The following is a 25662-nucleotide window of genomic DNA, read 5'->3' as shown; positions in this document are numbered from 1 at the left end:
GTTTTGTAAAAATCGACGCGTTTCAAAAAGGCGGGGCATAGAGGAGAAACAATAATGTACAGTATGTGGAAAATAATGTGTTTTTTTAACTTTAAATCGCATAAACACATTTCATTACACCAAATACACAAAATAATGTTCTTTTTAGCAGCATCATATGACCCCTTTAATGATTTTTTTAAAGAAACACATAGCTTTTTGCTTCACAAGATGTTTTTATTAGCTGTTTGGACTCATTCTGACGGCACCCATTCACTGCAGAGCATCCATTGTTGAGCAAGTGATGGAATGCTATATTTCTCTGAATCTGTTCCAGTGAAGAAACAAACTCATCTACATCATGGATGGCCTGAGGGCGAGTACATTTTCAGCAAATTAAAATTTTTGGTTGAACTATTTCTTTAATGCAAGTTCATGCTTGGCTTGTTTTGTCCCCCCTTCACCAGTGTTGAGTTCATGATTGGATCAGTGATGACTGTGAATCCAACAAATGTGAGATTTGCCACAAAAAGATTAAAATACTCACAGGAAAGAGATGCGCGTGGTGTCATGACATGGTGAATGCAGATTATTTTTGTCCGGATCCACCACAATTAACAATTAGACATTTATTTAGTTGGTTGTTTTATTTAGAGAGATCTGGTACTGTATACAGTAAATGTTTAGATGCTGATGTTTTTTGCTTGTGTTGATGAATGTAGCGCCACAGTGACTGTGTTCCTCTGGGCTCATCACACTGTGACTGTGGACTATTACAGGGCCATATGTGCTGTAAGCAACAACTAGAACAATATAAAATATTATTATTATTATTGTTGTTGTTGCGGTTAAATCCAAAGAGTGGCGGAAAACAGGGAAAGAGGTTATACTCTCTATCGACTTTTTTTAAGAACTGTTCGTTAAAACTTTTACTCATGGCTATTTTGTGTCCTAAAATGGACCAAAACCCCTTTTTTTTCATTTACATAAATTCTTGACAATGGAGGACCAAATCCAGGGTATGTTTTATAAATAATGTGGACAAGCACCATTATAGATACAGTACAAACGCTCATACGTGTCTATGAATGCGTATGCATTTCAGGCTCCAGTTCTTTCAAAATCTTCATAAATACAGAGTTTACACGATTTTATTTAATAACAGTATTTTTTTACCCATTAAAACCTATTACCATTTGTTTACTTAGCCATGTGAGCCTTAAAGTGGTCATGAACTGCCTTGGTTTTTTATTTTGTACTGTTCTCCGAAGTCCACTTATAATGTTATCAAGATTTATATATATATTAAAAAAACATCATAATTAAGAAGCAATAGGCTATTTTCTGTCTGGTTTATAACCCATCGCATCAGAACGCTCTGTTAGAATAGAACAAAAAGCTGTCGTTTTGGCAGACTGCCTTCAAAATAAGCTGTTTTTAGACCAACGAGAAAGTTTTGAGTTCTGAAACTTGCAGGATGTTTTTATAGTACAGTGACCGCTTATGTCAAAAGCTCAAGGGGAATTTTGGTTTCTCAGTTCATGACCCCTTTAAAAGGATTGTAGGATTGTCATCTAGTTCTATAGTCATTCTCATTATCTCCCAGTTGGCAAGCTTTTTCCGCCCCCAGTGCCACGCCCAGTGGACAGCTTTTTTTTCCAAAGTGACTTACAAATGAGGACAATGGAAGCAATCAAAAACAACAAAAGAGCAATGATATGCAAGTGCTATAACAAGTCTCAGTTAGCTTAACGCAGTACACGTAGCAATATTTGTTAATTGTATAATAAATAAAAATTTTTAAGAAAACAAGCTGTTAGTTAATGAGTAGAGTGCATGTCTAAAAGGGGCAAGTTTTTGTTTTTTAAAGAATATAATTAGAATAGAGAGTACTAGAGTTAGAATGTCACATACACTGCCTGGCCAAAAAAAAAAAGTCACCATTTGGGATTAAAGGGATAGTTTACCCAAAAATGAAAATGACCCCATGATTTACTCACCCTCAAGCCATGACGTAGAATCAGTTCCAAAGAACACTAACCACATTTTCATAAGACGAGAACCGACAAAGAACTGAACAGAACCAGGGGGATATAGTAACTACACAAGAGATAACGAGGAAACTAAATGAGGCACAGGTGACAATAATGAGTAACTAAGGAAACTAACTAGGACAACAAAGAACGCTAAACCTAAAGGAGAAACTGGGAACAGACACATGAACATAAACACAACATAAAATAATGCCTATAGAATTATACATTATAGCATCACATGAATTGCAATCATTTAGGCTTTTCACACTGCGCTTAACCCGTTATCATCATTCTAAACACCGCTTTTAACCCCGGGTAAAGAAACGTTTCACACCTGCAATTTGAAAGCACTGTTAGCACCGCTTTTTACCCGGGGTTATGAAACGGTTAGCACCGCATTTGCGGTGTCAACCCCGCATTGCGGTGCTAAGTTTGTTCAGTGTGAAACGGAGCGGTGTTTGCTTGTTGCTACTGGACGCTTGGCAACAGACAGCCAATCAGAAATTGAGCAGCGAGGCTCATGTCACGTCAATGTGCCACTTGCAGTGAAACGCCACCAGTGATGACTTCTGGGAGCGACCCATAATTTCCGAGATGAGGATGCGACTGTAAACAATGATAACCCCTTTAAAAGGATTGTAGGATTGTCATCTAGTTCTATAGTCATTCTCATTATCTCCCAGTTGGCAAGCTTTTTCCGCCCCCAGTGCCACGCCCAGTGGACAGCTTTTTTTTCCAAAGTGACTTACAAATGAGGACAATGGAAGCAATCAAAAACAACAAAAGAGCAATGATATGCAAGTGCTATAACAAGTCTCAGTTATCTTAACGCAGTACACGTAGCAATATTTGTTAATTGTATAATAAATAAAAAGAAAACAGATAGAATACAAAAAGAATAGAGAAGCTAGTGTTTTTTTTTTTTAAGAAAACAAGCTGTTAGTTAATGAGTAGAGTGCATGTCTAAAAGGGGCAAGTTTTTGTTTTTTAAAGAATATAATTAGAATAGAGAGTACTAGAGTTAGAATGTCACATACACTGCCTGGCCAAAAAAAAAAAGTCACCATTTGGGATTAAAGGGATAGTTTACCCAAAAATGAAAATGACCCCATGATTTACTCACCCTCAAGCCATGACGTAGAATCAGTTCCAAAGAACACTAACCACATTTTCATAAGACGAGAACCGACAAAGAACTGAACAGAACCAGGGGGATATAGTAACTACACAAGAGATAACGAGGAAACTAAATGAGGCACAGGTGACAATAATGAGTAACTAAGGAAACTAACTAGGACAACAAAGAACGCTAAACCTAAAGGAGAAACTGGGAACAGACACATGAACATAAACACAACATAAAATAATGCCTATAGAATTATACATTATAGCATCACATGAATTGCAATCATTTAGGCTTTTCACACTGCGCTTAACCCGTTATCATCATTCTAAACACCGCTTTTAACCCCGGGTAAAGAAACGTTTCACACCTGCAATTTGAAAGCACTGTTAGCACCGCTTTTTACCCGGGGTTATGAAACGGTTAGCACCGCATTTGCGGTGTCAACCCCGCATTGCGGTGCTAAGTTTGTTCAGTGTGAAACGGAGCGGTGTTTGCTTGTTGCTACTGGACGCTTGGCAACAGACAGCCAATCAGAAATTGAGCAGCGAGGCTCATGTCACGTCAATGTGCCACTTGCAGTGAAACGCCACCAGTGATGACTTCTGGGAGCGACCCATAATTTCCGAGATGAGGATGCGACTGTAAACAATGACGCTACTGTACAAGTAAACAGTCTCTCCACACTTAAAACAAATTCAAAGAAATATTCACATACTTTGCACCTTGTTTTCTTTCTTTTGTACTTTTGTCTTTGTTTTCTTGCCTTTGTGCAGCTCATGAGACTTAAAACGGATAAAGACCTACGCGGCGACATTTTTTTTAATAACTGGCAAGACACGGGAAAAGCCGTGTAAACAGGTTGCCTGCTGTTCGTCCAATCAGTGACAGTGACACCGCAAATATGCAAATAAGAACGTTAACTCGGGGTTTAGGAATGTACAGTTTGAAACTGTTAATGAATACCCAGGATTAACAGTTAACCCCATGTATAGTATGAGCAGTGCGAAACGTGATTACAGATAACCCAGGATTTCGTTTATGATGACCTTAAAATGACCCAGGGTTAACAATTTCAAGTGTGAAAAGTCCTATTGAGTAAGTCCCCTTCATTACCACATGCTGAGTATTATGATTATTCTGTGATGATCTCTAAACCAGTGGCTTTCAAACTTTTTAAATTGACGCAACCCATTGTTAGGATTATCACTATGTCACTCATTGGGATTTCGAGAGGGAATCCCCCATTTATATGCGGATGTCACTCCCGAAACTTTGCAGCATGTTCGCCACATTGGTCCTCTTAAAAGCACATCGGCAGCCATATGACCCTGTAGCCCAAGACCCACTGAAGCTAAGCAGGGTTGAGCCTGGGCAGTATCTGGATGGGAGACCTCCTGGGAAAACTAGGTTGCTGCTGGAATAGGTGCTATGGAGGCCAGCAGGGGGTTCTCACCCTGTGGTCTGTGTGGGTCCTAGCGCCCCAGTGTAGTGATGGGGACACTATACTGTCAACAAGCACCGTCCTGCGGATGAGACGTTAAAACGAGGTCCTGACTCTCTGTGGTCATTCAAAAAAATCCCTGGATGTCTTTCAAAAAGAGTAGAGGTGTGAACTCGGCATCCTGGCCAAATTTGCCCATTGGCCTCTGACCATCATGGCCTCCTAACAATCCCCACATCTGCTGATTGGCTTCATCACTCTGTCTGCTCTCCACCAGTAAGCTGGTGTGTGTTCTGGCGCACTATGGCTGCCATTGCATCATCCAGGTGGATGAGGAGATCCCCCTCACAATGTAGAGCGCTTTGAGTGCCTAGAAAAGTGCTACATAAATGTTTAATTATTATTAATATATATAATATTCTGAATGGATTATAAGAAAGCGTGCAAAGAGTGCTTCCTTAAAGGGAGAGTTCACCCAAAAATGAAAATTCTGTCATTAATTACTCACCCTCATGTCGTTCATCTCCGGGACACAAATTAAGATATTTTTGATGCATTCCGAGAGCTCTCTGACCCTCCCATAGACAGTAAGGATATCACCATGATCAACGGACAGAAACGTAGCAAGGACATTGGTAAAATAGTCCATGTGACATCAGTGGTTCATCTGTAATATTACAAAGCTACGAGAATACTTTTTGTGCGCAAAGAAAACAATAACATAATTTATTCAGCAGTTCTTCTCCCTGAGTTACGTCTTCAGCCGTTTTGGAGAGTACCCCAGAACATAATCAACGTAATCAGCGTTGTTTACGTTCAGCATGCACACGCTTTATCCTGAACGTAAACAACTCTGATTACTATTTTACTGATCTCCTTGCTATGTTTCTGTGCGTTGATTGTGGTAATATCCTTGCTGTCTATGAGAGGGTCAGAGAGCTCTCAGATTTCATCAAAAATATCTTAATTTGTGTTCCGAAGATGAACGGAGGTCTTGCGTGTTTGGAACGACATGAGGGTGAGTAATTAATGACAGAATTTTCATTTTTGGGTGAACTATTCCTTTAATAATCACTGAGCAGTCACTCATTTTAGTTTATCGCGGTCTTAGAAAATTCTGTTATAATCAATGAATCTCTCTACACTGCACAATAATATTTTATTTACTGTACATCGTGTCTACACTTTGTTTGTTATAATGAGAGGATTAGCTTGCAGAATTCAGGACTGAATAAAACTCCACTCTCTGAATGGCCACTGCGTTTAAGAAATCAACAGGTACGTCTGTGATTGGCTACAATGTTCAACCCTGTAAAACACGTTGTAATTAGAAACCTTTGAAGCTAGACAGATGAACGCACTGCTAGAGTCTGCCGTGAAGTGGCTGCCACTTACTTTCATTTGTTTATTTATGTCTATTTTGTTATTAAAGATATTAGCTGGTTCCCGCTTCCTTCTTCCCTGAGTCTTAAACTTTAAATCACTCTGTGGCAACCCATTTTTTAAGTCTCGCAAACCCACCAGAGGGTCACGACCCAGGGTGTGAAAACCACTGCTCTAAACCACAGCTACTCGCTCCATCATAGACATTCATACTCCAGATTTCATTATTGCTGAATGAAATATACGGGATAAAGTGCATTTCAAGCTGCATTCTGTGAAGTGATATTTACTGTAGCTATATGTGCTTCCTAATTAACCTAAAACAGATCTCTGTCTGTCTGTCTGTAGATCCATATCACACTCAAACATCAGGCTAATATGTTGATGGCTCCTGCTAAATCACTGCGATGCTTCCCCAAGTAAAACTGAAGCTTGAAGATCACAGCTCAGAAGATAAAGTTGATGAGAAATGAGAATATATTTTAGAACATTATACCTTTTGTAATTTAACACTGTATATTGTACTATAATAGTAAAGATTTTACTTTTAATAGCCTGTTATAAGATCTTTTTTTAATTCTTTCTTTATTTTTTTCTATTTTCTTGCCTTCATTGCATTAGGCTTGTGTTTAGCATTACTGCTAATTGTTTTGGCACATAGATTATGTATTTTCTGTTAGTTAAGAATCCTTAGAAGTAGTCCAAGTATCTCACATGATTGAGTTTGTGATTGGTAACACATTATAACAAGGCTGTATACATTACCATCTGGACATGTAACATGTATTAAAAATGACATACATAAATTATGTATAGTGAATTCATGAATCTTTTCAGACATTTTTTTCATCATGTTTGATGTTAGACAATGATTATGTCAGTTCTTCATTATGCTGTCACTTTATTGTTAATAAAAATGAATTGGTGGTTCTTGTTAACTGTTGCGTAATGTTTAAAGTACACACCTCCTTGTAGCAGTGAAACTGATACATTTATTAAATAATAATACCGTGCTTAGATTATCCTAGAATATTATACAACTTTTCTTCACTGAATTGTTGTCTTTTTATAACTCCTGGTGTTTTCAGTGGTGACTGAAATCTCAGTGCATTATTCAAATGTCGTGAAAAATGTGTTTAATAATACTCGCAGCTGCATAATTTGGCACTCTCTAAAGGTATTACTGAAGAAGACTGTAATTAACACATTTGAAATACCATTCCACTGTATTTGTACTAAATAAATGCATAAATGGAGCGTTCAGACACTGAGTAGTTAATATTCATGAGCTAAGCTTTTCAGGGTTCTTCTAATTGGCTAGCTTTTCAGGGGCCGTCTCTCTTCCAGCCAATCAATAAGGTCTGTTGGGTGAACGTCACGGAGCGTCATTAATATGAGTGATGTTTGGTCACGTGATGGATCTCGCCTGTCATTCCAGAACTCAAATACAGGCGGATCGGAACTGACACCTGCGTTAAGACCAGCATGATATTTTTCAGCATGCTGTGTTCATTTCTAAGGGGTCGCTCCTGTTTTTATTTATTTGCATCTTGTTCTGAATTGACTCGTTATTAACACTAACAGGAGATTAGAGGTCTCTTGCTGAACGTAGGTAGATTATGGGTGCTGTGTGTCGGGGACCCTGGCTAGTTGGGTAAGTCGGTTTGCTTTTTTATGAATAAATTCACATTTTGTTCAGATTGTATTATAATGAAACTTTGCATGAATCAAAGAAATTTGATTAATGTGTAATGAAAGCAGGACAGGTCTAGACAATCGCCTGTTATTTACGCTCCCGCTTAACTGGATTATATTGTTTCCTCTGACAGTCAGCAGCGGGGCAGTTCAGTTGCGTCACGTCAATTACGTGTCAAAAAGGTTTTTAATATAATATAATAAATATAATATACTATAATAAAGATAAGTAATTGAGAATAATATTAACAACAGATGAAATCTACAGAATAATATTAAACACAAGTAAATTCTTGAGAATTTTATTAAACACATATATTCTACATAATAGCCTACTTTGGTTTTACACACTTATTGTAGTGGTTCTTCATCCTAGTCTGTAGTATTTCTGCACACAGAAAAAAATTTTTATTCAGTGGCGGAAACGGGCTTCCATACAGATCTCACATCAGCTGCTTTAAACCTCAGTGTCTAATTCATAAACATCTCTTTGCCTGTTAGAGCTGCTGCTGCTGGAGACAGAAGTCTTAACAGCATTAAAGGCAGAGTAAGTGATTTCTGGCGGCCCGAATCAGTTTTCTAAAGTGTTTTTGAAAAATCACATACCCTGCCTTTAACATCTGTCAATTCCCAATGTGTGCACTCCTCAACCAATACTCGGTTGAAGCACTTTTTGCTTTTAATACAGCAGAAAGTCTTTTTGCATAAGAGCCTATCATCTTGATTTGTCTTTTTTTTTTAAATCATTCTTCTTTATAAAAGAGCTCCAGATGGAAATGTTTTTTTTTGCTTTTTTTCTTAAGGTTTCTTGCCTTTGCAACCATGCAGCATGTTTTAGGTGCAGATGCTGCCCACAGATCAAGAAGTCTATTGTAACCCGAATCATGTATGCCTTCATCCTTTTGCTTGGTACCATCATTGCCTGTGTCATGTTGTCACCTGGTGTTGAACAACAGCTTAAAAGAGTAAGAATGAATTATTTTGAAGAATTACTAGAGTTACTCAAGTAATGTAGACCAAATGGGGTTTTTACATTGTGTTGAAATGATTAGATTTTTGTCTCTGATGCTGGGATAAAATATGTAGTTCATTTGAAAGCTGGAGACATTTTATGGTTTAGCAGCATGCTGAAAGGATTTGAATTTCTTCATTCTTAGATCCCTGGTTTCTGTAGTGGAGGAGCAGGATCCGGTATACCAGGAATTGAGGCCAATGTTCAGTGTGAGATTTTTCTCGGCTATAAGGCTGTGTACCGGGTTTGTTGTGGCATGAGTTTGTTCTTTCTCGCGTTTTCCCTGCTCACGATCAATGTGAAGAACAGCCGAGATCCCAGAGCTGCAATCCACAATGGGTTAGTCCATTAAAATGATGTGGACCCATTTTCTGTTCAAAATTCTGTTCAAGCTGTCGATTACTTGATTTTAAACTAGAAATTCTTCTTGTTGATTTGATTTACAATACATATAATCTGTTTATTGCTACAGCACAGTTTGTGGAAGTAATACTATAGTATTTGGTCATTTTATGAAACTACTGAGACATCTCTATATTTCCTTAGGTTCTGGATTTTCAAGATTGCAGCCATGGTTGCTGTCACTGTTGGTGCCTTCTATATTCCAGAGGGGCCTTTTACCCGAAGTAAGAATTGAACACATTTTATAAATCTGATCTGATTGGTTGGCAATTATGCAAAGCTATATTTAATGTTTTTGTTATTGTTTTTTATATAAGTGTCATGAATACAATGTCCAAGTTGATATCTGTAATTAAATGATATCAGATATCACTGCAATAGGAGGTAGTATATTAGAAGTCACTCTTGTTTCTGTGATAGTCTTATGCTCTGCAAAGAATATTTTTTCAGGTGAATCTTTGCCAATGATGAGACTACATGTTAATAATAAGATTAAAGTGTTTGTGGAAATCGCTTAATTTGCAACTGACCCTTTGCTAAGTCTCAGCTTGAAGGGGTAGTGTCATTTGTTCATTTTCGAGACAGAAATTAAGATTTTTTTTTTTTATGAAACCTAAGAGATTTTTGTACTTCAGAAAGTTAATAGAAAACATTGCAAAATTAATATTTGAGTGGTTAAATCCAAGTCTTCTTAAAGATGACATATCATGAAAATCTGACATTTCCAGGTTTTAAGTGCTATAAAAAAGGGGGCTGGGAGCAGCAGCTCATTTGCATTTAAAGAAACAGACCCAAAAAAACTGCGTGCTTCTGCTTCCACTCAAAATAGGCATTTTCAAAATGTTATAATAAATGATCTGTGGAGTATTTTGAGCTGAAACTTCACAGACACATTCTGGGGACACCAGAGACTTATATTACATATTGTAAAAAGTGTCTCCTTTAAGAGAAACAGTCGCTTTATATGATGCTTTAGGGAAGCACTTTTGAGCTTCCATTTACCATTTTTAGGTAGGTACTCTTAACTTTTATAAAGAATATCTCTTTGGTTTTGAGACTTTAGTGTTTGCAACTTTACAGATCTTCTTTATGCACCAAGAGCTCGTAACTCTACAAAGAGAAAGGAAAAATTTAAATCGCATCATATGACCCCTTTAATCAATGTTTATAATGTTCAAAATAATTACGTTCTTTATATAAAGCGATTGAATCTCTCCAGAGGACTTGAATTAAACCACTTGATACATGTGGAATACTTTTACTATGTCTTTTCATACTTTTGTAAGAATGATGAAAATTTTGGTTGCATGGATTTTCAGTGGATGGACAGCAATGTGTTCTGAAGATGAACATAAGTCAATTATATTAGGTGAGAAAATGATGACAGATATTTCATTTTTTGGTGAACTATCCTTTCAAAAGTGTAACTATCATAAGGTACAACCCTTGGCATCCCATCATACTGTCAGGTTGTTTACCTTTCTAGTGTAAGTATATGGAAGTCCTGTGTATTTAACCCCTTAACTGTCACCGTCCCGCTGGTAAAAGTTTACTTCTATATTACTACATTCTATACTACAATATTACAGTTAAATCTTAACCCAATCATGGCAAACTATATATCGTTGGTACTGTTCCTACATAATTTGTAACAAAAAAAACAAAACGTGGTCAAATATCTATTTAGGAGTCTTATTTAGGAGTCTAAGACTCCTAAATAGATATTTGACCACGGTGTTTTTTTTTTTGGTTACAAATTATGTAGGAACAGTAATAGATTAATTTATGACAAGAGTGCACCTCAAAACCTATACATCATAATAGGAGTTCTGCCCTTTGTCACATAAATTCTATTTCATTTCATTTTTCCCTATTACATGTTTTAGTAATCAACATAAATGATATATATCATTTGCAAGCTTAAACCCTCAAAATTCATCCTGTGAAAACCATTTTGAAATCGGACATTGTGTTATCATGGAAATGGTACTTTAAAATCTTTTAGCGGGTTCCTCCCCCTTAGTGGGGGCGTCATTTTACAAAATGTATTACGGTCTTTTAGAATCAAAATTTTTTATAATCTTGACAAAATACATATCATTGGAAAGGTCTCAAGATTCAATATTTGGTGGTTATTTTGTGATAGAGTAATATTTAGAGAGAATTTTATACACTTGGCGGCACTCGGTGGCTAGTTTTGGTATAACACCTAAACAAGATTGCATAGGAACCACAATTTTTTTTATATCAACTTCAAATTTGGAACACAACTTATTTAGACATGTTCATGGCCCTAAATGATAAAAAGTAAAAAAAATTCTGGAAGAAAAGGATAAGTTAAATAGTATTTCATATACATTGAAAATATAAATGATAGCTCACTTTTACCATATGAGTCTGAGAAAGTATTTTTCAGTACTGAAAATAATGAGGAAAAGCTCATTTTTTTGCTTTCCAGGGTAGTAAAACACCAACATATCAACATATACCCAAGAAATATATTTAATTTGGGTCTGTAGAGTTGCCTTAAAACAACAAAAAATGTGGGTCAAATTGACCCGCGAACATCAAAATTGTTACAAATTTATGTGTGTGCTCTTCAAAACACATCAGCGTATCCACAATTTGCATGCATGTTCATGGCCCTAAATGAGAAAAAGTCACAAAATTTCAAGAATAAAATCACTGGTATTTCCGACAGCTCAAAAATCAAAATGGGTCAAATTGAACATAATACAAGGGTTAACTATTGTTTTGAGCAATTTGTACTTGCAGAGGATTTTTTTTAAAATTCTGTTTATTATTAATAACGTAATAACTTATTAAGCATTGCTTGTGCATCCCCTCTAGGGGCATTGTTTTTCATCGTTTAGTTCAGTCCAATGGCTAAAGGAAAAACAAACAGTGCTTTTTGCAAGTTTTTGGAGGCCTCCATGAATAATATGCTCTCCATTCTTTATGCCCAGCTCAATTTTTGCTTGCAAGAAATCTAAGTTAATTTATGTATTTTTCCTTAGTGTGGTTTATTGTGGGAAGCTGTGGAGCATTTTGCTTTATTCTGATTCAGCTGGTTTTGCTTATTGACTTTGCCCACTCGTGGAACGAATCCTGGGTTGATAAAATGGAAAAAGAAAACAGAAAGAGGTGGTATATAGGTAGGTAAATATGTTACCTGTGTAAACCTGTTTGTTATAATTAGTGCTGTCGAACGATTAATCGCGATTAATCACATCCAAAATAAAAGTTTTTATTTACATAATATATCTTTACAATATATATCTACATAATAAATATGCACAGCACACACATATACTATGTGAACAAAAACTTTTATTAATTTATGTATTTTTCCTTAGTGTGGTTTATTGTGGGAAGCTGTGGAGCATTTTGCTTTATTCTGATTCAGCTGGTTTTGCTTATTGACTTTGCCCACTCGTGGAACGAATCCTGGGTTGATAAAATGGAAAAAGAAAACAGAAAGAGGTGGTATATAGGTAGGTAAATATGTTACCTGTGTAAACCTGTTTGTTATAATTAGTGCTGTCGAACGATTAATCGCGATTAATCACATCCAAAATAAAAGTTTTTATTTACATAATATATCTTTACAATATATATCTACATAATAAATATGCACAGCACACACATATACTATGTGAACAAAAACTTTTATTTTGGATGCGATTAATCACGATTAATCATTTGACAGCACTAGTTATAATATGTATGTTGAGTAATTTAATGCTCCTTCCTTCTAGCCTTGCTGTCTGTAACAGGAGTGAACTATATTCTGTCCTTCACGGCTGCAGTTCTCTGCTATAACATCTACGCTCAGCCAGAAGGATGCGTGCTTAACAAGTTCTTCATCTGCTTCAACATGTTATTATGTGTCGTAGCTTCTGCTCTGTCTGTACTGGCCAGAATTCAGGTATTTTCAGTTGCATTTTTTTTTTACAAAGCCAAGGGAACAAGTGTTTTCTCTGAGACATTTGCTAGTCTGTACCTGCCATACAGTATAAACATAATTAAGCCACACAGTTTTCATTTGTAACTACGTTTAGTGGTCAATTATGGTCCTTTTGTGATTTATAGTCCAGTGAAATGAGACCGTGTATAATTCTAGGAATACCAGCCCAGATCCGGTGTTCTTCAGTCATCCATTATGACTTTGTACTCCATGTACCTCACCTGGTCAGCCATGACCAATGAGCCAGGTTAGCAGCTTCACAAAGGTTTTTATTCATTTAATGTCTTCTTTCTTAGCTAAATTAGACCATGTGACTTAGTTGATATTCAGAATGTTTGACCTTGCGGCTTCCAATAAGCTTGGAAAAACTTGTTTCAGAAATTCTTAAGTTTGCTTTCACATTGATACATTTGCTTAATTTCAAGATCTGTTGTTTTGTTTGTGTCCATCCCTCATCTCCAGACCGCACATGCAACCCGAGTCTGATCAGCATCTTCCAGCAGATCACGTCCGCCACAGTCGCACCACTGGAGATCGAGAACCAGACGGCCGTCATCATTGTAGACATAGAGGAAACTGTGCCATCTGCCCCGTATTTGCAGTGGTGGGACGCTCAAAGCATCGTCGGATTGGCCATTTTTGTTCTCTGCATTTTGTATTCAAGGTATAGTGTTTTTACTGTGATATATGCAGTCGTTGTCTGGCACTCAATAATTCATAATTTTCTCTTATGGCCACTGAGAGTGAGGTTGGTTACTGCGCCACGGGCCTCAAACTTCATGATAACATTATGAATGGTGGAAACAGCAGTATCAAGGTCTTTGGAGGTGTGCTTGTAGTCTTGAGATTGTCCATGCTTGGCTATGATCTTGTGCCTCTTTCTTTTGTCTGTTCTTGTTGCGGTTAAAACAGTGACACAAAACAGGAAAAGTCTTTTTTTCCCCCATTCAAACTGGTTGAATGTGATTTTTGTACTGTAGGCTCTTACCAATGTGAAAAGATTTGCTTCAAATCAAATTATTTGTAACTACTTCTAGAAGGTGCCAATAATATTGTCTGGGTTCATTCATTTATTCATTCATTCAGCTACACACCAAAGACAGACATGTGGATGCCAGAAAATGTTTTAATTTCAACAGTTTTCTGGAGTAAATTGTGGATTATTTGAAAAAGAAAAAGAAAAAAAAAAAAGTGCAAAGGAACCACTACTATTTATAAGCGCCAGTAAAAACTCTGGACATATTTGAATAAATGTATTTACCTTTTTTAATGGGTATAAAGTTGGACCAAATTACCAACAACTTGTAAAGCATGCATGGGAATGTGTCCAAGCTTTTAACTGGTAGTTTTAATAGATTAATAAACATTCTTGAAGACATTATATTGAACACAACACACATACTAAAGTTCTAATGCTTATGCCATAAAGAGCTTCATTTTTTTCTTCTTCACAGTATACGCTCTTCCAATACCAGTCAAGTTAATAAACTAACCTTAGCAGCTAAAGATACCACAGTCGTGGATGAAAGCTGCACAGTAAGTCCTGAGATAGCAGAAGAGGTCACAACACCAATTGTGGAGGACAACGAAAGAGACACTGTTCAGTACAGCTACGCTTTCTTTCACTTCATGCTGTTCCTGGCGTCTCTTTACATCATGATGACTCTCACCAACTGGTACAGGTGTGTGCGTTTCCCACTGATCACTGAAGTACGATGAAGAATTTTGTAACATTTTGAATAGAAAAGTAGTATATATAATTATATGCGAAATGATAACATTGATTTTTATTGTCAAAGCAGTCCTGATGCAGACTACAATGGCATGACGGCAGTGTGGGTGAAAATCTCATCCAGCTGGGTCTGTCTCTCATTATACACCTGGAGTCTGGTTGCTCCTATGATTCTCACCAGCAGGGACTTCACCTAGATGCATTTCTGCAGAACACCTTTTAAAATAAAGCTTCTTCTATTTCACTGCTATGAAAATCTTTTTTAAAAAGAGTGTAATGTCCTACAGCCTTGATGCTATTATAAAAATACTGTTTGGTTTTTGTTCCTATTTATTGGAGTTTTAATGTTTTTATGGATTTTATTTTTGGACCATTTTGCCTAATAACCTCAGCATGTGTTAGGATGTTCTCTGTGCCATCGGTTGGAATGACAATGTATTTTTATATTTCTTCCATGTCTGCTTACTGCTTTGGATAAAACTTTTTTATTATGGTGTGTTTGTACTTTTGATTTATGCTGAAACAGTGTTTTATCTCTGTTGGTCAGGCAAAATGTACCGATCTTTCTGTTTTTTGTATCTTTATTGTGTTTGGTTTTGTTTAAAAAAAGCTATATTTTCATCATAAAATCAATGAGTACAGTGACAACAAAAACTATTTCTAATACAACAATAGGCAGTAACGCAACATCAAGGATGGAAATATATTTTGGTTAATTATCAAATAGGCTATGTTATATTTTTGTACAACCAGGAAAATTATTGTATTATATGCACAATGAATGAATTAACATTATTTTTATTTGGAGATCAATTAAACTGAAAATAAGTGATCATGAACACTATTATAATTGCATGTTTTTGTCATTGATTTTATACCATCACAGCAGCTCTACCGTCATGTTTCAACCTGCTGTCCCTGATTTTCAAGCAGAAGGATGCAATTCAATGTCTTTGAATAATATTAATCCTCAATTCTGACTTGTGAGTTTATGCTGATGATGAGGCTGCATGACAAGAACTCGACTGAACCTGGTTTCTGCAAAGGTTTTTTTCTCCATCTCCATCGTTTTTCTCACTATTCTTTATACAATCTGTGTGTTATAAAGCACTACTGTATATAAATAATGCGAATTTGACTTGACCATCAGCCATGATTGTCCAGAATCTGTATATTACTTATTTAAACGCACATTACAAAAGTGAAGCTTGAATGCATTTTTTTTTTATTGGTTTCATTCACAGGTCTTGGAAGTACACTGAACATGATGATTTACATGTTTAACATCATGTAGGGCTCCAAAAATTCAACTGCCACTTTTTGGCAATTAGCATTGCACTATTAATTATATTGAACTTTAGATAAAGCAGTACAGTATGAAAAAAAAAGTTACTCTTTGACCAACATTCATTAAAAATTGATCAGCTGGTATCAGTGGATTTCCAAGTGTGAATCAGTCTTCTGTCGAGGGTCTGCATTTGTCTTATGCACTCACACTGAATTGGAGAATCTGAGATTGAACCATTCATTACGTTATGTTCAGTGCGTCAAAAACCCTACACATTCATGTACTACAAAGTAGACTACATTTCCAACATCAAACTACAGCTCTAAGCTTGTAGCAAATCCTGTGTGAAACCATTTCAATGCCAGAATACACGCTGTAATGCACTTTATCCAACCATAGACCGCTTCCGTCCTCTCAGTCGAACTTCATCCAGTTTCTTGATGACCACTGAGGACTTTTTGGATGAAGCAGTGTAACTTTTCAGAAGTCTCAAACAAAGTCTCCGTTTTGGGATGAGTGCTGAGAAAAGCTTTCTCCAACACGTACAGGTCAACGCCTTTATCTTCTGGTAGAGCAGAAATGTAACTCAACCCAAAGTCACCTACAAATTTAGAATTTCAAATAAATTAAGAGAAAATCATTTGGAGATTTTACACAACATTTACAAATATTCCGCTCCTAAATGTTAGGCTACAAGTTAGATGCTGGGAGGAAAACTATGAAAGCAACGGAATCATTAGTTTTATGCCTGCCAAATACAGAATTTATTGATCGCGTTGACTGCGTAAGTTGCACTGATTGTCTATATTTACATTTATCGTGTGTGCACGGTTAAACCTATTCTTGTTATTGTGAACATGTGAGCATGCTGTCGATGAAATGAGAAGGATATATGACAGCAGCACTCGGTTGCAGTGTGCAGGCAGGATCTGCTGTAGCTGTGCACTGACCTGCTCTCCTGCATCGCAGTATGGATCGCACCTCCTGTGTGGTTCTGCGGCGCGTCAGTTTCTCGTCGACTTCAGGGTGGCGATATAATTTAGGAAATCTCTCTTTAATAATCACGGACCGACCCAAAAACGTACCTCGATATACACGGGCTTCAGCGCCCTGTTTAATCTGCTGTGCATCCATTAAATACGACGGGACACTCGCTTTTACTGAGTCTGAGTGGGCCATGTTCCAACCCTGACCCTGCTGTGACATACGGCCATGTGCTCTCTGCTTCCGGGGAAAAAAATAATAATGCTACTTACGCTTCTTCTGTTATTAGATACACAAGCACATACCGCCACCTACCGTTCTGACTTTGTCCTATCCGTAATCGTTTTTTTAACTCTCTTACTGTTTCCCCACATTTTAGTATCGTTAGTATATTCATTGTCCAACAACCTTTAAAAAGATAGTTGACATAAACACTAATTTATCACCTAAACTCCCATTAGATATAGTGCATTTCTCTACTCTGTCTTCCAAATGCTGTAGTATTACACTATGATTGCACAAATGTTTTTAGCAATTTAGAATTTTTGCAGCGTCCTAATCTAATAGGCTATTTGAATATTTGAATATTTGAACTGTGCCTACATAATCTCCGTTTATTTCAGAAGCAGGATAGAGGCATTAGCACAAACCTTTCAGTATGTAGCTACATATATGCAGAGGCGGACAAAGTACTCAACTCCATTAACTTGAGTGAAAGTACAGATACTGCTGGTCAAATACTACTCCATTACAAGTAAAAGTTGTAAAGACAGATTTTTACTTAAGTAAAAGTACAGAAGTACTTGCTTTTAAAAGTACTTAAGTACCAAAAGTAAATTTCCCTTTTTATGTCAATGCACTGTTTTATTATTGTTGTTTGTAATACTTACAATACTTCTGAAGCAACTTAGAATACATTACACCTGCTGAATACACTGACTAGCTTGTAGTATCTTTGGAATAAAGAGCTTTTAGAATGTTAAAAACCTATGGGGGGAAAAAATTAACACCCCTACCCACCCCCACAAAAGCAGTATGGCAGTGATCTCACACAGTTCTGACACTTAAGTACAATACTCAAGTAAATGTACTTAGTTACTGTCCGCCTCTGCATATATGTATGTGATATTGGCTTTTTGTGTCAATTTTTGTCAAGATATTATCACCAGTCTTCGATCAGACCAAAATCCACTATACATTGGTGTTTCACAGTCTCCTTAAAACATGCTGTCTGTCTGATTTTCTGGTGAAACTAAAACAAAGATTGAAAACAAATTAAGATAGCACCGCTATTTATTAAATTAATTATTAATTTGTTTGATATTTACTATATTCCCTGCTGAAAAACAAACAAACAATAGAACCATCACAGAAATTTCTAATGGTTTCCACTAAAAATCGGCCTAACATTACAAACCATCAACCTTTAACCATTAAAACGTTTTTCTGTAGTGTTTTTTTTTGGGACATATTCCATTATTGGTTTTAACAAGCCACTAAGGTGACCAATTAGGCTACAGTGACTGACAGATTAGGACGACTAGACAACTAAAGAACGGATTGTCCTTTAAAACTCGCAGTTCCCATTCGCTATGTTTATGTTTTTGTTTTGTAAATAGATTATATTCCCGGACGAGACAGACTTGTTGCGTATTTGATGAGCCAGCGTCTGTAAATTCTGTTAAAAATGGGTAAGTGTCAGACCTGTTCGATGCTTATTTGTGTTTTAGCATGTAATTTTTAAGAAAAATACAAAACGAAGTATTGTAATTGATAATGGTTATCGCTATAGCAAAAAAACCCAGACATATTTTAATATCAGTTAGCTGTTTTTGAATTGTTTGTAGCCCGTTATAGAAATAGTTATGGTGATGTTGTTGTAGGCTACTTGATCTAGAACAACATGTATAATTATAATATGCAGTTCAGAGTTTATGGCCTTATGATGTTTTCTATTTCTTGTATTTTAAGATAACCTTCTGAAATATGACTTTTCTACTTTTGAACCATTTGTATAGTTTTAAGTTGACGAGTGTTCTGGAAATCTGACCTATCTATCAGGATGATCTACCCTCACTATATTAGGAGTGAAGTTAGGGTTGTAGGTTAGTCCAGCCTCGTAAAAATATGCTACCCATGGTGGCAGCACATCCCGGTGCCCAAGGAGAGGTGCTACTTACATTTTTAACACATTTATTGGATGGTAGTACATCTTGTAATGTTATATATGACCTTTTTAACCTGCTCTGGATCCTGAGCAGGTCAGAACACCAAGAAAAGTCCTGGTTCACCCACCGTATACTCTTATTAAAAATAAAGGTTCAAAAGGGGGGTTTTGTAGCAATGCAATAGAAGAACCATTTGGGTTCCACAAAGAACCTTTCTGTTAGCAGTTCTTAAAAAAACATTTTTAGTGTGAATAATATTTCAATAATCTGAAGAACCTTTTGTGCAGTGAAGGTTCCATGGATGTTAAAGGTTCTTCATGGAATCATCGATGCTAATGAATGAATGAATTATGCACTCTAATAAGGAACCTTTATGTTTTAAGAGCATATGAGCAGGCCATCCCAGCTGCAAAGTTATCTTCTGTGTTATTTGTGTGCTACTTTCTCTTTTCTAGGTCGCTCTGTCCTGGTGCTCACTATCATTGCGTCCACTCTTGGTGGCCTAGTGTTCGGCTATGAGCTTGGAATAATATCCGGCGCTCTGCCGCAGCTTCAAGCTCAGTTCTATCTGGGTTGTGTCCAGCAGGAAGCCGTGGTTAGCGCTCTTCTGATCGGATCATTGTCAGCATCTGTGATTGGTGGCTGGCTGATTGATCGTCATGGCAGGAGGACATCCATTTTACTGAGTAATCTCCTCATCCTGGGAGGCACCATTATCCTGACTACAAGCATCTCTTTTTTGGCACTGTTGGTTGGTAGGGCCATCTTTCACTCTAAAAAATGCTGGGTTAAATATAACCCAGCGCTGGGTTAAAAAGGGACAAACCCAGCTATTGGGTTGTTTTGACCCAGCGTTTGGGTTGTTTTGGCCCAGCGGTTGGGTTCAAAACAACCCAATAGCTGGGTTATATTTAACCCAGCATTTTTTACAAAACAACCCAATAGCTGGCTTATATTTAGCTCAGCATTTTTTAGAGTGTTGGTTTTGCAATGAGCATTTCTTCCATGAGCTGCTGCATCTTTGTCTCTGAGATGGTTGCTCCCGAACGCAGAGGGTTGATGCTTACCCTGTACGAAGTTGGAATTACAGTTGGGAACTTGTTGGCCTATGCACTCAACTATGTTTTATCTGGTGTCCAAGCAGGATTGAGGTACATGTTTTGACTTGCTATTATACCATCTCTCATGCAGTTGGTGTCCATTGGGTTTTTACCTCAGACAACCGGTACCTCTGAAGGCCTCGTAACAGAGGACGATAGCCAGCAATCTGATAGATTAGCAGGGGAAATGTCGAATCCACACCCAACAGAACAAGTTTAATATAGTGTCTTTGACCTTTTCAAAACCAAAGACAACATGTGCAGAAGAACCGCCATTGGTCTTGGGCTGGTGCTCAGTCAACAATTCACAGGTCAGCCTAATGTCCTCTTCTACGCTTCCACCATCCTTTTCTCTGTGGGATTTCAGAGCAATGCATCTGCAGTTCTTGCGGCGGTGGGTCTGGGTATAGTCAAAGTCATTGCTACTCTGTTGGCAATGGTATGTTCAGACAAGGTTGGTCGAAGATCACTTCTGATTGGGGGATGCACAGTGCTGGCTATAGGATTGATACTCCGTGTCTTGTGCGGACAGTCCGTGATTGATACAACAAAACGGTGCACTTCATTAGAACCACATTCAAATTTGACCTCACTGGCTGAAAATCAAGAAAACGTGGGCATCAACTTGGTCAATCAAAGTACTCCATCTGCTGGACGTGAAACACATGATGCTTACGGAGATTCAAATATTTCTTCACACTCATAAGTGGATTATTTTTATCTGCATGATGACAGTTGTGAGTGCCTTCTCAGTCAGCTTTGGACCAAGTAAGTTTTCTTGGAGTAGTACCATACATTTACTCTACGTTAAAAATGTAGCGTCACTGACAGCACCAACCAAAATTGTCTATCAGTTTGAGTATACAGTTAAACAGCGATGCAAATAGCTGCTTGGTGCGCCTATTGGCACAGAAATTCCTTCATCTACCAGTATTTGATGCCACACAACAGCTAGTACTAATAGCATATTTGGTTCACAGTGACATGGCTTGTGCTAAGTGAGATATTTCCAAAGGAAGTCAGGAGAAGAGCCTATTCATTCATCAACTGCTTCAATGTGGGGGCCAACCTCATAGTTACCTTTTCTTTCTTGAGTATAACAGGTATGCACAACGACCACGGCCACACACAAAGTCAGTCGTCATTATATGAAATGTATTTGCAAATAATTTTCAGCATATTTCAATGACATTTTTCATTCTTCTCAGATGTGATAGGTCTATCTGGAATATTCTTTGTGTATGGAGTTATTGGAATGGCAGCAGTTGTGTTCATCTACCTTGTACTACCAGAAACCAAAGGAAAATCTCTTCATAAAATTGACAGAGAACTGTCTCAGACACGGTACAAAAACATATTCGCTGCTGTGACCAGAAAAGCACGTTTTTCCGTTGGAGTAAAGCAATTTGGTCGGAAGGAACTGGAATAGTAATGGACTCTGACTTGTGCTTGATGCAGTTCAGCAATATCTGACAACATCTAGTCAATGCATTACTCAAAATCTGTTCTTTCTTTTGGATTTATTCACAGAAAGGAATTCTGCAATATTTTCCAAAGAAGACATTTCTCCCCAGGGTATCAGAGAGTTCACTTGACAAGCACAACAACATGACATGAAGCAGAAAGTTATGAAATGCCTCTGCTGACCATCAATACGGATCAATTTGTTCACTGGATAATATTGTTCAACGTTTTAATGATAATGGCTATCTATCTTTGTTTTCTCTTTTGTAGGAGCTATATGATTCACATGGTTGGTTCACATGCATGTGATATTTACTAGTGATAAATCTTTATGAAATCATGAAATACTTTTGTAATTATAATTTGGACTAAGTATACATACTTGACTCTTATTTTATGGCTTTTGCAGTGTGTGACAAAATCTATGTGTCAGAGCACATAAAAAATTTACAATTTAAATGATTAAAACATTGTTTAAACGATATGTGATGAGCTGTGGAATTGCACACAGAACAAATAAACAGAGATATAGAGAAATGTTAGGAACGTCTTACATTTTTCATGTAGATTTTTTAATAAATGAAATTTCTGAAATTGATATGTACTTCTATGCAGCTCAATGAAAAAAAAACAATGCACTCAGAAAAGTAGGGCACAGTGCAAAATAAAACCCCTTATGAAATACATCATATTTATAAACACTATCATTGCTTTGCATGAATTTAAAAAATATGATATTTAAATCTTATAAATATATTTCTTTATTTGCAACCCATCAGAATTGTTTGTCTATTAAAAACTGTTGGTATATTTCCATAGCCACACTGTTAATTTTGGTTCAGTCAAATGAACTGAATACAAAGACTGGATCAGCAATGATTCTTTATTACTGGATTATGGGTATGCAGAAGTTATGGATTGCTGTATTTATAAAAAAAAAAATGCCACAGCATTGCCATTAACAAGTTTAATATAGTGTCTTTGACCTTTTCAAAACCAAAGACAACATGTGCAGAAGAACCGCCATTGGTCTTGGGCTGGTGCTCAGTCAACAATTCACAGGTCAGCCTAATGTCCTCTTCTACGCTTCCACCATCCTTTTCTCTGTGGGATTTCAGAGCAATGCATCTGCAGTTCTTGCGGCGGTGGGTCTGGGTATAGTCAAAGTCATTGCTACTCTGTTGGCAATGGTATGTTCAGACAAGGTTGGTCGAAGATCACTTCTGATTGGGGGATGCACAGTGCTGGCTATAGGATTGATACTCCGTGTCTTGTGCGGACAGTCCGTGATTGATACAACAAAACGGTGCACTTCATTAGAACCACATTCAAATTTGACCTCACTGGCTGAAAATCAAGAAAACGTGGGCATCAACTTGGTCAATCAAAGTACTCCATCTGCTGGACGTGAAACACATGATGCTTACGGAGATTCAAATATTTCTTCACACTCAGAGGACATGTATAAGTGGATTATTTTTATCTGCATGATGACAGTTGTGAGTGCCTTCTCAGTCAGCTTTGGACCAAGTAAGTTTTCTTGGAGTAGTACCATACATTTACTCTACGTTAAAAATGTAGCGTCACTGACAGCACCAACCAAAATTGTCTATCAGTTTGAGTATACAGTTAAACAGCGATGCAAATAGCTGCTTGGTGCGCCTATTGGCACAGAAATTCCTTCATCTACCAGTATTTGATGCCACACAACAGCTAGTACTAATAGCATATTTGGTTCACAGTGACATGGCTTGTGCTAAGTGAGATATTTCCAAAGGAAGTCAGGAGAAGAGCCTATTCATTCATCAACTGCTTCAATGTGGGGGCCAACCTCATAGTTACCTTTTCTTTCTTGAGTATAACAGGTATGCACAACGACCACGGCCACACACAAAGTCAGTCGTCATTATATGAAATGTATTTGCAAATAATTTTCAGCATATTTCAATGACATTTTTCATTCTTCTCAGATGTGATAGGTCTATCTGGAATATTCTTTGTGTATGGAGTTATTGGAATGGCAGCAGTTGTGTTCATCTACCTTGTACTACCAGAAACCAAAGGAAAATCTCTTCATAAAATTGACAGAGAACTGTCTCAGACACGGTACAAAAACATATTCGCTGCTGTGACCAGAAAAGCACGTTTTTCCGTTGGAGTAAAGCAATTTGGTCGGAAGGAACTGGAATAGTAATGGACTCTGACTTGTGCTTGATGCAGTTCAGCAATATCTGACAACATCTAGTCAATGCATTACTCAAAATCTGTTCTTTCTTTTGGATTTATTCACAGAAAGGAATTCTGCAATATTTTCCAAAGAAGACATTTCTCCCCAGGGTATCAGAGAGTTCACTTGACAAGCACAACAACATGACATGAAGCAGAAAGTTATGAAATGCCTCTGCTGACCATCAATACGGATCAATTTGTTCACTGGATAATATTGTTCAACGTTTTAATGATAATGGCTATCTATCTTTGTTTTCTCTTTTGTAGGAGCTATATGATTCACATGGTTGGTTCACATGCATGTGATATTTACTAGTGATAAATCTTTATGAAATCATGAAATACTTTTGTAATTATAATTTGGACTAAGTATACATACTTGACTCTTATTTTATGGCTTTTGCAGTGTGTGACAAAATCTATGTGTCAGAGCACATAAAAAATTTACAATTTAAATGATTAAAACATTGTTTAAACGATATGTGATGAGCTGTGGAATTGCACACAGAACAAATAAACAGAGATATAGAGAAATGTTAGGAACGTCTTACATTTTTCATGTAGATTTTTTAATAAATGAAATTTCTGAAATTGATATGTACTTCTATGCAGCTCAATGAAAAAAAAACAATGCACTCAGAAAAGTAGGGCACAGTGCAAAATAAAACCCCTTATGAAATACATCATATTTATAAACACTATCATTGCTTTGCATGAATTTAAAAAATATGATATTTAAATCTTATAAATATATTTCTTTATTTGCAACCCATCAGAATTGTTTGTCTATTAAAAACTGTTGGTATATTTCCATAGCCACACTGTTAATTTTGGTTCAGTCAAATGAACTGAATACAAAGACTGGATCAGCAATGATTCTTTATTACTGGATTATGGGTATGCAGAAGTTATGGATTGCTGTATTTATAAAAAAAAAAATGCCACAGCATTGCCATTTATACGGGACGTCCACAGTGAGAGGAGTTAAAGACACTGCTGTGTGTTGAGTCGAGGCGATTGGTGTGACCTGATGTGAGCTACAGTAAACAGCACCAATACACACTCCGAACTACGGCCACAGCTGTATAACGGCAGTATCATTTCACATTTGAGAGAGGATTTGCTCATTGACTGCTGACAGAAATACTGTGCTACCGCGGGCTTCACTTGCTCCAAGAAATAGTCCATCTGTAGTCCATCAATAGTCCAGCTAAGCTGTTTAATGGCAGGACAATGTATGTAATACCACACAGGACGATTCTCTTTCTGTGAATAAGCTCTCAAACACATCCTGCACACTTCTGCCTGAGGTAAATGCATGAAGGTGAACATCTCATGATGAAGTGCATGCAGTTTCAGATAAACTCATGCTGCACTGCCAGGTAAACTGAGGGGTTGTGGTGCTGAGGAGCTCTATCTAACAACAGTCCCAGAGATCCTCAGCAGGTTTGGTGTGACAGGACTGACAGGTCACTGAGCGGCCCCCGTGGCTGCAGGCACTGGAGTGTTTAGGCTGCTGGGGGCCATGAGAATGGGGGAACCCGTCAGGGGCCCAAGAGCTGTGGAGGCTGGAAGTGCAGCTATTCCTGGTGAAGTAGACGGAAAAAAGAGGAATCTTATTCATGCTTATTTGGTGCTCAAGAAACATTTCTTATT

At 37.2% G+C, this 25662-nt stretch overlaps 2 protein-coding genes and 2 pseudogenes across 2 annotated transcripts; 3 read left to right on the top strand and 1 right to left on the bottom strand.

Moving 5' to 3' along the window:
* Positions 1-5183: 5183 nt before the first annotated feature.
* LOC107737366 (serine incorporator 1-like) lies at positions 5184-15056 on the top strand. The gene is made up of 11 exons (XM_016548847.1): positions 5184-5217; positions 7582-7619; positions 8464-8625; positions 8818-9011; positions 9219-9298; positions 12092-12229; positions 12833-13002; positions 13198-13288; positions 13504-13705; positions 14496-14723; positions 14841-15056. The coding sequence occupies exons 1-11, from the start codon at positions 5184-5186 to the stop codon at positions 14968-14970; spliced, it is 1467 nt and encodes a 488-aa protein (XP_016404333.1). The 3' UTR covers positions 14971-15056.
* A 948-nt stretch (positions 15057-16004) lies between these two features.
* On the bottom strand, positions 16005-17277 carry LOC107737365 (TP53-regulating kinase pseudogene; annotated as a pseudogene).
* A 1455-nt stretch (positions 17278-18732) lies between these two features.
* Positions 18733-21925, top strand: LOC107737364 (solute carrier family 2, facilitated glucose transporter member 10-like; annotated as a pseudogene).
* A 748-nt stretch (positions 21926-22673) lies between these two features.
* LOC107737362 (solute carrier family 2, facilitated glucose transporter member 10-like) lies at positions 22674-24151 on the top strand. The gene is made up of 5 exons (XM_016548845.1): positions 22674-22687; positions 22754-23307; positions 23520-23642; positions 23748-23882; positions 24057-24151. The coding sequence occupies exons 1-5, from the start codon at positions 22674-22676 to the stop codon at positions 24149-24151; spliced, it is 921 nt and encodes a 306-aa protein (XP_016404331.1).
* Positions 24152-25662: the final 1511 nt, after the last annotated feature.

Source organism: Sinocyclocheilus rhinocerous, unplaced genomic scaffold (genome assembly GCF_001515625.1).
Source record: "Sinocyclocheilus rhinocerous isolate Xijiao unplaced genomic scaffold, SAMN03320098_v1.1 scaffold133, whole genome shotgun sequence".
Taxonomy (NCBI): Eukaryota; Metazoa; Chordata; class Actinopteri; order Cypriniformes; family Cyprinidae; genus Sinocyclocheilus; species Sinocyclocheilus rhinocerous.
This window is presented reverse-complemented; position numbering and strand designations above follow the sequence as displayed.